The sequence below is a fragment of the Notothenia coriiceps genome, unplaced genomic scaffold (genome assembly GCF_000735185.1).
Source record: "Notothenia coriiceps isolate Sejong01 unplaced genomic scaffold, NC01 NC01_scaffold00015785, whole genome shotgun sequence".
Lineage (NCBI taxonomy): Eukaryota > Metazoa > Chordata > Actinopteri > Perciformes > Nototheniidae > Notothenia > Notothenia coriiceps.
The window spans coordinates 90246-102632 of NW_011348486.1; the positions used below are offsets into that span (position 1 = coordinate 90246).

Here is a 12387-nt window from a genome sequence, read left to right on the forward strand (position 1 = left end):
TATCGAACTGTTATTTGTTTCAGCTTCTCTGACCCGTAACTGCAGTAACAGGTAGGAGAGCACGTGTTACGATTATTGTGTTATGGTCACGTTTCTGTATGTCTTGTTTTGGGTGTTTTGCTGTTTCCTGTCATGTTTTCTCCTCTTGGTATATTCTCTGGTCTTTTTTCCCTCGTGTTTTTTCCTCCCTGTCGTTAGTTCCTGGTGTGTCTCTCCCTGCCCGGCTGTTTCTCCGTCTGTGATTACCCTCCTAGTATCTTAGTCCCGTGTCTCTTCCTGTGTTTCAGCTGTTTGGTTCGTCTTTTGTTTGTGTCGAGTTTCACCGGCTGAGTGGTCTGTTCTTGTCCCAACGCTATTTTTATCTTATCCTTGAAATAAAGTTAATCAGAGTTATCTGCATTTGGGTCCTGCTTCCTATCACTCAACCGTAACAGCCAACGCCTCTGGTTTAATAAAAAAAAAAACTGGCTGGGTAAACAACCACAGCCTTCGCGTAACAATCACAGACATACAATAAAAGGTTGGTCGTAGCGGTAAAAAGGTCTGGCTTTTATATAACTCTTTCCCCAGATTTTGCAACCCCTCAGTGCCTTTTAGATTTACAAGTCAGCAGTTCGCCCATTCATGCCAGAGCTGCTTTTACAAAGGTGCAGGGCATCGGGGAAGAAATAAGTGTATTAAGTAATCTAGTCTAGGACACCATGGTGACGCTGGGAATCGAACTCAACACCTTCCAATCGAGATAAACATTTGTTTTGTGTCTGCCAGCACAGAAAAGCAGCTCTTGAGGGCCTAGTAGCAGGGCCGGTTCCTATGCCAATTTGACTGCCTAATGGCGAGATGGTTATTATATAAGAGAACAATATTAAAAATCTCTACAAAGACAAATACACAACTTATTGACACGTCACATACTCTAGGGGGGCCGGGGATATGCCCCACCGGGAAGATTTTATTTTAACATTTTAAAGTAAAATGCTTCAATCTGGTGCAACTTTGAGCACACAATTACTGAGAAGACCTGATCCAGGGGGGTACAACTACCATATGAAAAAGATCGGATTTATATTTTAATAATTCAAATAAGTATATGAACATAACCAATAGCTACCATAGCCAATAACAAATAAATGTAACTTATTTTATTTTGTCTTTTATATCTTATTTTACCAGTTAACATTTAATCTAAATTATGCATCATTTTGTGTGTCATCTCCAACTTTAAACGATATTTTTGGTTTAACTTTCCTATAGTAAATTACATTGGAATGATTTCAAACCTGTTTTTATTTATCCTAATAATTATAAAGGAGTGCCTTGGAAATATGTGTTTACATAATTTGTAAACACATATTTGTTTGAGACCCACTGAGATAACTTAGACTAAAATTAACTATCTAAACACTCTAAACATCTACTTCTTATATCCGTTAGCGCAGCTAGCACCAGATTCTAATAACAACAGCGCCGGTACCGGTGCGCCCTCTCTCTCTCGCTCCCTCGCTCGCTCCCACGCTCGCACTTTGGCTGTGAGCTGCGGGCGCCTGATAAGCCAACATCCCCCACTTTCATCACTTACAGCGCCTACGTCAAAAATCGGCCCTGCCAGTACATACAGTAGCAATGTCTCAAGATTTAGCAAAAATGCACCTTTATTGAACATACAGTAACACAAATACTACAAATCCACATAACAAACAATCAAAAACGAAAAAAGGGTCGCCACTTATTATTATTTTAATTAAAAATATATATATATATTTGATTTGTTTTGGGTACCTGGCTGGCGCCCCCTAGCAGCGGCACCGCTATTTGTATATAGGGGAAACACTGATCTGATACAGACTCACACTGACTGAACACTATCTTATCATGTTTCAATTTCACAAACAATATGCCAGCATGGCCAAAAGACCACATGGGTTTCCCCTGCTTTAGGTTACACTAACAGTCCAAATACACGCAGGAATGAGCAAAAACAAAGGTCTGTGATAGCAGGTTACCATATTGCAAAGTAATTGAAAACAGTGCAACACCTGTTTGGAAAAATCTCCAATGACAACAGAACAGGAAAGATTCTCCTGAAGCTGCACTTACAATAAATAAAGCCTTTAGGGTGTCGGATAGATGTCTAATGTGAAGGTGTGAATAAGCAACGATGAAAAGACACTCACAAATTTCTGTACTTGACATAAAACTCCTCTGTCTCCTCCACTTGGTCCTCCTCTGATGAAGTCTGTAGAGAGGAGGGAGAGGGGAGGGGGGAGACGGATTCAGTGAAGCAGAAATAAATATGTGACGAGCAGCAGGAGAGTAGATTTATGTGTGTGTGTGTGTGTGTGTGTGTGTGTGTGTGTGTGTGTGTGTGTGTGTGTGTCCTTTGTCTTTCACCTCTTTCTTTACTGATTTGACGGACAGAATTTTCTCAATGATGTTGGCTTCGTCCTCAGGTGGTTCCTGAGGGAAAGGAAGACAGAAATCATTAGCTGCCTACACTGATGAAGGTCAGTTGACAGAGTGTGTGATCACACAGCAGCCTTCACAGAAGCACATCACACCATTTCAAATCTGTATTACACTAAATTCTGGCAGAAATCATTAGGTAATGTAGCATACTGAGCGCTAATGGTTTGTCCAACATCGATGATACAAATCAGTTCAACAGCAGCGTGAACAACAGCATCCAAAACAGGAAAAACATAAACCTCTCTAAAACATTTTAACTTTCATGGATTTAGGGTTTATTGCAAGTCGGTTTTCCTGTCAATCTAGCATTTTAACCTCCCAAATTCAGATGCCTTTTTAAAAAAACTAAGATTTTTCTGTTGTCAAACATTAAAACGGTGAGAGAGTGGTGATATAAAAGCAGTAGTGGAAAAGTAAAAGTAATAAAAACACAATAACCAACACTCCATAATAAGTATACAAGTATTTCCTGAGTATCATCAGCTAAATCTACTTAAGTATAAAAAGTGAAAGTAGGTGTTGTATCACTAAAGAGCCTGTGACACGAGTTTCCCCCATCATCCAAACCCATACATTTGAGTAAATATTGTCCCCTTGAAAACCGTTACTGAACTGATTTTGGATATTTGTACTTTGATAACCATTAATCTGCCCTTCAATGTTGACCATATTCTGGATCTTCTCGGGGATTCTTCAAATCCCGCCAAATTATGTGTGACGTCATTGCGGGCCAAGCGCTCCAGCTGCACCGTTCAGGATCCCAGCATCTGCATGTAAACGCACGATGGGGCACACAGCAGCAAGCTCAGACAGCGATGACAGTTTAATTTTGAACGTGTCTGAGAGCTCATATGAGGCTGAAGGATCGGTTTATGTTGTATCTGTTAGAAGTTTAGGAATTAGGTGCGTCAATATGGGCGATCATACGGTCATGTAGCCAGTGGTGGACTGGGACTAAAAATCATCCCGGGACTCTCGGCCGGCCCACTTCGGTACCGCTAGTAAATTGTCAACGGGGGGAGTGGGGGATGTGCTAGTGACTTATCCGACCGGCCCACTTCGGTACCGGCCCATCGGGATTCGTCCCGATGGCCAGTCCGCCACTGCACCCAGCCCAGCCCACGTAAACTGTCAACGGGGGGAGCCTCGCTGCGGGGAAACGGTGGACCTAGTGTCCCGATCGGAGTCGGAATAATAATAATAATCCGTGCATTTTATCCATTAATTTCCCCAACATTGTGGTAAAAAAAAAACACACATTTAATCCATGTCAGTGTACTACAACTACAAAAAGCATCAGTTGTTTTCTCATCAGGAAATGCAGACCGGCTCAAAAAAACGATTTTTAAATCATCATCCTCACGATCATTTAATGTATCATATGTTCGCCGAATTGACATGAAAGCACTAATAAATGTAGTTTCATCCACTTGAGTTTACAACTACAAAAATAATCGATTTGTTTTTATATCACATCCGACGGGAGTAAATTCAGCAGCTCTCACTACTGATTTTTAATCCTAATGTAATCATCATCTTCACCACGATCATTTATGTTTATGTTTGCCGAATTGACATGAAAGCACTGACAAATATGAATATACTGTAGTCAACTTCATTAAAACGTTATTAACGTGCCTAAACTCAGTAATTCACCATTTCTACGCATGACAACACACTTTGTCCGTGTTTGGCTCTCTCGCCGCACAGTGAAGCGTTCCCGCATTGACGTCACTTCCGGCTTCCCCCAAAACTTCAAAATGAGTCGAAGGAATTTCCTCGGGATGTTTGAAATTATTGATATTTATCGAAACGGTATCGCACCTTCTTTTTAAACTGACGGTTCGAGATGACTAGTAGCCCAATATTTCATTGCACAACAGTTGTTGGGAGGCTGTCACAGGCTCTTTAAATGATATTATAATATTCTGTTTATATCATTAGAATATACAAAGAGTTTTTTATGTTGTTATTTGTCAATATGGAGCCAATTGGAAAGTACTGAGTAAATTAGAAGGTAATTATATATTACAGTATATAAAAAAGCTTTATGTAAAAGTACCCCAACATTCTACTTATGTACATTACTTGAGTACATTTACTAATTCCACCATTGTATAAAAATAAAAATAGATTATTCAATGCTTCCAAAGTTTTTGTGGAGATTTTACAGACAGAAACCCGGGAAAATATTTTTATTTGAAACATCCTCATGTCCCGCATGTCCAGAGTGGACAGCACTCTATTCAATCACTGGATATTATTGATTCACAGACTGATGCACTATTGACATGTGTTAACATCACAACGGCTCCCTCGACAAAGAGCAATGGGATTTTTTTCATTGGATTATTGACTATTTAAGAAAATAAGCTCTGTGGCAAACACATGTTTATGATACTTAATACATTTTGTTCAGCACAATAAACTCCACATATTAAGACCACTTGTAGAATAGTGTAAACGTAAATGCAATCACCAGTAGTAAAAAGTTAGTGTTGGCTATAAACAAATCATGAAGCATGACTTCGCGTCACCACCGCTAAGCTAAAGGCGGCTAATGTTCAGTAGTTGCATTTAGCCACTTGTTAGTAGCCGCTGTTTTTAAGACACGTAAAAGCTTCATCGTTCACCAGTGGGGTTTACTGACCTGTTTTATATCGTAGAACAAAACATCTCATAAGCTTGTGTTAACCAAAGGCCCTATTTGAGGAATCAAACCACAACCCTTTGAGACGAGGAAACTGCTGGTTTTAAGACTCACTCCTGCGTTACTCTACTATATGACTTGTTCATTGAGGAGAGAAACTGAAAGGAGAGAGGAGCGGAGTAATACAACATGAACAAAGGGGTTAGTGTGTGTCCTCCCCACCTCCGCCTGCCATGCCAGCGCCGTGGCGTTGAGCGCTGAGATGCGACCGGCTCCAAGAACTGCGATAGTCTCTCCATCATCGTCCACCACCTTGAAGTCCAGATCCTCGTTATACTTCCTCCTCTTCACCTGACGTCCAGAACGCCGCTTCTGAACAACAGGAGGAAACGACAGGTCAGTAAAGCGGAAAAGGGGAGAGAAAGGTGTGATAACAGTATGAATAAAGATGAAGAAGGAAAAGAAGAGAGTTAGGAAGACAAATAGATTTACGTGAAAATAGAGGATACAATACACAGAGATATTAGTGTTAATGGAAGGGGAAGTGTGAGTGGAAGTAGATAGGAAAAGGGGATGTGAGCCAGGAAAAGGACAAGACAAATATTAAGGTGAAAGAGCAGAAAGGAGATAAATACAGCACAGAGAATAAAGTGAGGCAGGACGATGTTAGCAAATGAAACAGGATATGATCAAGAAGCAAACGAGGAAAGAAAGGACAGAAGCACATTTGTACATTAACTTACAAACCCCAATTCCAATGAAGTTTGGAAATTCAAACAATACAATGATTTGCAAATCCTTATCGACCTATATTCAATTGAATACACTACAAAGACAAGGTATGTGATACATTTGATGTTGTTTTGCAAATATTCACTAATTTTGAATGTGATGCCTGCAACACAGCCCACAAAAGCTGGGACAGGGGCAACAAATTACTGGGAAAGTTAAGGAACGCTCAAAAAACACCTGTTTGGAACATTCCACAGGTGGAGAGGTTCATTGGAAATAGGTGAGTGTCATAAAAAGAAGCGTCCCCGAAAGGCTCAGTCGTTCACAAGCAAGAATGGGACGAGGTTCTACACTTTGTGAACAACTGCGTGAGCAAATAGTCCAACAGTTTTAGAACAATGCTTCTCAACGTACAATTGCAAGGAATTTAGGGATTTCATCATCTACAGTCCATAATATCAAAAGATTCAGAGAATCAGAAGAAATCCCTGCATGTAAGCGACAAGGCCGAAAACCAACATTTAATGGGCGTTACCTTTGATCCCTCACTGCATTAAAAAGCGACAACATTCTGTAAAGGATATTACCACGTGGGCTCAGGAACACTTCAGAAAACCATTGTCAGTTAACACAGTTCGTCGCTATAATCTACAAGAGCAAGTCAAGTTAAAGAGCTCATCTGAAATGGACTGAGTGGAAAAGTATGCTGTGGTTTGATGACTCCACATTTCAAATTGTTTCTGGAAATCATGGACGTTGTGTCCTCAAGGTTAAAGAGGAACAGTGCCATCCGGATTGTTATCAGCGCAAAGTTCAAAAGCCAGCATCTGTGATGGTATGGGGGTGTGTTTGTGCCAATGGCATGGGTAACTTGCACATCTGTGAAAGCACCATTAAAAGTCAAAGGTACATTAAGGTTTTGGATGGCGATGTCTTTTTCAGGAGCGTCCCTGCTTATTTCAGCAAGACAATGCCAAGCCACATTCTGCACGTATTGCAATGCAACAGTGTGGTTTCGTAGTTAAGGAGTGGGGTTACTAGACTGGCCTGCCTGCAGTTCAGACCTGTCTCCCATTGAAAATGTGTGGCGCATTATGAAGTGCAAAACACGACAACCGGGACCGGGGACTGTTGAGCAACTGAAGTCGTACATCAAGCAAGAATGGGAAATAATTCCTCGTGCAAAGCTTCAACAATTAGTGTCCTCAGTTCCCAAACGCTTATTGTTAAAAGAAAGGTGATGAAACACAGTGGAAAGCATGCCCCTGTCCCAGCTTTATTGGAATGTGTTGCAGGCATCAAATACAAAATTAATGTTTATTTAATGTGATTTAGTTTGTTCCATAAAGCCCACAGTGTGCAGTGTTTCCAGGTCCACTCACCGTGTGATCCAGGGGGTCTTGGCTCTCCTCTCCACCCAGGTTGGGGGCTGGCGTTGAGGTAGTGTCGTCACTCTCCGCCCCCTCCCTGGCAGCCTGCTCCTGGTTTCTCCTCTTGCCCTTCTTCTTCTTCTCCACCGGCGCTGCGCCTGGATCTCTGGGAGGAGAGGAACTCTGGTGAGTAATTAACAGCAGCTGACACTCCTCTGCTCCCCGAGGATTTATACAGAGCTGGTTAAGACAGAACAAATGTTTTATCCTCACTTTGTTCTAGTATTGCTTATTTCTAATCATCAGGACAAAGGACAGCCACCTGCCAATCACTGAGGAGAACTGGCTGGGGAACTAGACTCTCGCTAACTTCTAACATCATCATCAGACAAAGCCTTTCCAGCATCAAGAACTTTTCATGCTCATACAACACTATATATATAGCTTGGAATATACAGTACATATTATATTGTGTGGTATGATGTGAACTTTTAATATTACTGTTTTTTTACAAAATACTTTTATTTTATATTTAGTTTGACACTGTGCTTTAACTTTCTTTGTTTGTATAAATATATTTAAGTATTTCTTTCTTTGAATTGTATTGGTCATTTTACTTACGTTTTTACAGTATGTAAATGCCATTATTTTTATTTTATCCTTCTATCGCACATATAAAGAGAATACTATGAAAATAGGTTTTACTCTATTTCTTTTTTTCTGTTTATTCTTATTTTTTATTTGTATTTCATTCTTAAATGGAGCAACTGTCACAAAACCCAATTTCTCTGCGTTAAATACAATTTTGTGAATCTGATTGTGAAAAGCAGGCCACAGGGCCGGAGCACGATTTGAACCAGAATCAGAGCATGAATGTGAAAGGGTCCCGGCTTACTACATGTCTTTGGAAGTGGTGGACTAATCATTCATTTGCATGTGTGTGACACATTCAGCTGACAGACGCTTTTCTTCCAGACAGAGGCAATGGCAGAGCAGCTTTAGGTTATGCTGTGTGACATATCTGAGTGAAAGGCATATCCTTTCAGGCGGCACTTCATTAAAGCATACAGGGATTTGATTTGGACTCATTGGGTTTTTAAGTAACAGGACATTTAAGATAAATACATCCACTCAGTCAAAAAAAATTGATTAAGATGGGAAGAAGGGAGAACAATTATCCAGAAACCAAACTGCTGATTTCTAATTGAACACGTTTTTTGTAGCTAAAATCAAAACATTTGAGGTATTAGCTCTTAATTTCTTACACTAGGTTCACCCATGAGCATTAGGTATTATGACTTTCATACAAGTATTAGCTGGTCTATTTAATTACATTTGATTAAAAAAAGAAAAAGGTAATTTATACGTGCAGGGCCTGAGGGCAAGACTGGTACAAAATAACTCTGTAACAGAAAGAGGAACAATTGATAAATTGTAATATACATTTTTGATATAATGTTTGTTTATATAATTAAGTGAATGATGCTATATTTTTAAATCTAAGAGATAGAAGAATAGATGTTCAAATTTAATTGAATTTGGTATTTAAATCTGCCCCAAATAAATGTCTGATGCTTGTGTGTATGTGCACAGAGAGCCTGATGTGTCCGCTGAATGAAAAGCAGTGAGAAAGTGTGACACAAATGCACACGCCTCTTCATCACACGAAGCAGCTTCTCTCAGAGGGAGCTGTCCATTCATGTCTTTTCTACAGACAAAGATAGATAGTTTGACTTTGCTGAACATGCATTTGACCGTCTGACCCCACCAAGAGAAGGCTGTCACTGATGCATCGCACACCGAGACCCTGTGTGTGAAGCATCGCTTATACACAGAACTATATCAGACCTTTGACATTTGAAATTGTTCTGACGTCAGAAACGGGGTGCTCCGCCTATATGGGCAACTCTCCACCTATCAGAGGAATGAGAGGTTGCGTGGCATGGTAAAAGCATGGTAACAGCATGGTAACATGACACTCGTGCCTCGTGCCTCGTCCCCCTCCTTTGCAGGGGGGCGTGGTCAGCTGCAGCTCATTTGCCACAGAATCAGCCCTTGTGAATACAGGGCTGGAATAGAGCAAATAGAAGGAAATGAGGCATGGCTAAAATGTATGATCTGTTTGGTATTTTGAAACAAAAACTTCACAGGCATGTTTTATATAGGTATGGCCCTACAATATATGTTTCAAATATACATGATAGGTCCACTTTAAGCATTAAAAACAACAGCATTTTTATGGAAGATATTTGTATATTATGCATAAAGTTACAACTTATAAAAATTCAATATAAATAAAGAAAATAAAGAATGAAAAAAATAGCATTAAATGTGCCAGTGAGAGTATCATTTTTAGTTTTCCACAAAAATGTGTTGAGTTACTTTATGCAGGCAGTAACTGCATGCATATTAATGCTATTCAACTTTTCCTGCCAAGAAGAAAACGAAGAAGAAGAAAAGTAAATATTTTATTAATCTCTCAAGAGTAAATACAAGTTTATTTTATATTTTTAAACAATGTCCATTATGTAATTTGTACACATGTGATTATTTTAAGCACAATTATTCATTTGAATTGTTATGTGTTCCTCCATGACACCTGTGAGGTTTGCCAGATCTTCAAATTGCTAAAATCAGACTCTCAGACCCTCAGAGATATATTTGGTATTCAAAAATGAAGCTGGCATGTTAACAGCCGAGCAACGGGTGAATTCAAGACGTAACTGGAAACTGTGGCAGAGAAGATAGAACTGCTGTCCTTGTTAATGAGTGAGGGAAGACAAAGCAACAAATTAAGATGGATTTAAAACTGCATGAGCACTTCTATTATCTCGAACAAAACATGACCTGATACCGGCTCGACCTGGAGATGACCCTGACTCAGCAAAGTTCACCAGGCTTCCTTATATCAATGCCTCCTTTATCAAACATTTTTGATCCGTTTTCCATCTCTCCTTCCATCTTATCCTTATTCCTTTCTTTCATATCCTTACCTCTCTTGCTTTCCATCCTTTATCAGCAATCTCTCTATCTTCCTTCCTTCTCTTTCACAGCAGTGATTGTTATCTCTCTTCTCTCCATTTCCCCAATCCTTTTTTCTTTATGTCGGCACTTCTTCTCTCTCTCTTTCAACTCATCCACAACTTTTTTCTCTCTGCGTCTCATCAGTCTGCTCTTTCCATTTTTAACTGAATCAGTGACTCATCTCTCACACGTTATTTCCGACGTTCCACTCTTTCACTCTTCTACTTAAATATCGAGATGTCTGAAAGAATCCCTTCCACATAAAAATATCATAACCCTGATTCAACGTTTCTCTCTTGAACACCAGCCAGTAGTATATTTTCTGATCTGTACTTCTCTCTAGTTTAGAGTGAATTCAGACTCTCAGACAAAATGTGACTGGTATCCTGACATGACGCATACACTCTAAAAGTCATGAATCAAGATGTCTCTGATATCTTTTCACTTCACTTGTTATCCCATAGCAGATTAAATGTATTGACCCAAACTTTGGCAATAATGCAGTATTACAGGAGTGAGTCCTAAAACCCAGAAATGAATTAGTACTTCCAGTTTTTCCTCGTCTGCAAGTCAACGGTTTTTGAATGCGTTTGTGATTAGATACCTAAAATAAAGTTGACTGTTAACACGAGCTGAAGAGATTTTCCTGTTTTGTTCTATGACATTAAATACCTCAGTAAATACTCCACTGGTAAATGTTCGAAGCTTGTATGTATCTTAAAAACAGAGGTCGCTAACAGGCAACTAAATAAACTACTAAATGTCACCACACCGAAACGAGTTCGCTTTAAACTTAGCGGTGGTGATGCTGTGTGTCCGTGATGATTTTTGTTTATAGCCTAGCATTAGCTTTTTACCTCTAGCAATTTAATTTATATTTCAAAAACCATCAAGTAATGGTAAAATGTGAAGATTAACCTGCTGAATAATAATGTGTAAGTACTATAAACGTTTGTTAGCCACAGATCATCTATTTTCTGCAATATACCGATATCCAATGCGGAAATCCCATTACTTTTGGTCCGAGGAGTCCTTCCGACAAACATCCGTCATCATGCCCGGCGCCGTGCCAGGTCCTCCCATTTGACATTCCTGCCCTCCCCCAATAAACACGATTTTATTATTTATAAAAATAAAATTAAAAAAATATATATATATATATTTGTTAAATTATATAAATAAACGTGGACTTTTATGCTACGATGTATGTGATGTCAGATAGTAACTAAAAAAAATTATTGCATGCTACGTCAAATAAATTCATGTGTCTGTTGTGATTTGTGATTCGTCCACATTTAGACCAATCAAAGCGTCACACTCTGCCGCCTATTCTGGATTTGTTTATTGTTTATTGTGCATTCTGTAGACTCCCATTTCTGTTTGAATTACAAAATGGACATCAGAAATTGGCTTAAAAGGTCTAAGGATGTATTAAAACGAAATAGCGATGAAAGAACTGCAGCCAATGGTGCTGCTGGCGACCCTGCACCTGCCGTTGCAGCAGCACGCCTTAATGTCACAAGCTTGACCTCGGCAAACCCCGGGGCTGAGTTAGCGAGCCCAAGCCTTGACTAATCAAGGCGGCCGCCACCAACGCTGTCCTCCGAGGCACAGCTCCTTGTGCCCCTACCATCACCACCTGCGTTGCCACCAAGCGGCAAACTCTGGGGAAGAGCCGGGACGCCAATGCGGAAGTGCCTCAAACTGCAGTTCATCTAGTGGCCAGTAGGAGCAGTCTGCAGAAGGGAGCAATTTCCATCGACCCCAATGTTAAAATGCCCAACTTTAGAGCAGAATTAAACATGTTTACATCGTGGTTAAAAAAAACATATTCTCTGTAGGCTATAGTTAGATCCCCCCTTCATGAATATGGATTGGGGGGGTGAATTTTTTCTCAAGTCATCTGTTTAATTAATATTAAGCCCTTAAATCTTTTGCATAAATTATGGCGTGGTCACTTTGATCGACATGTACATGCCTCACTGACAGCTAACAGCAACTTGTCCACTCTGCTAGGCTACAACCATAGAGGCTACAACGTTAGTTAGTTGTAGTTACTGTACTTGACCCTTTAGCTTTGGCCGTGTTCGTGGTGATTGTGCCTTTTAGGGAATATTGTTACAAATACCAGACAATTAAAATGTC

At 39.9% G+C, this 12387-nt stretch overlaps 1 protein-coding gene across 1 annotated transcript in view; it reads right to left on the reverse strand.

Annotated features, from left to right (window-relative positions):
* Nucleotides 1–11295, reverse strand: part of LOC104949188 (chromodomain-helicase-DNA-binding protein 6-like) — a 27232-nt gene extending 15937 nt beyond the window's left edge. Inside the window, exons 1-5 of the mRNA XM_010775495.1 lie at nt 11258–11295; nt 7231–7384; nt 5339–5488; nt 2392–2457; nt 2175–2236 (exon numbers count right to left, since the gene is read on the reverse strand). Coding sequence (XP_010773797.1) covers nt 2175–2236; nt 2392–2457; nt 5339–5488; nt 7231–7384; nt 11258–11295 — 470 coding nt within the window. The remainder of the gene's footprint in view (nt 1–2174; nt 2237–2391; nt 2458–5338; nt 5489–7230; nt 7385–11257) is intronic.
* Nucleotides 11296–12387: the final 1092 nt, after the last annotated feature.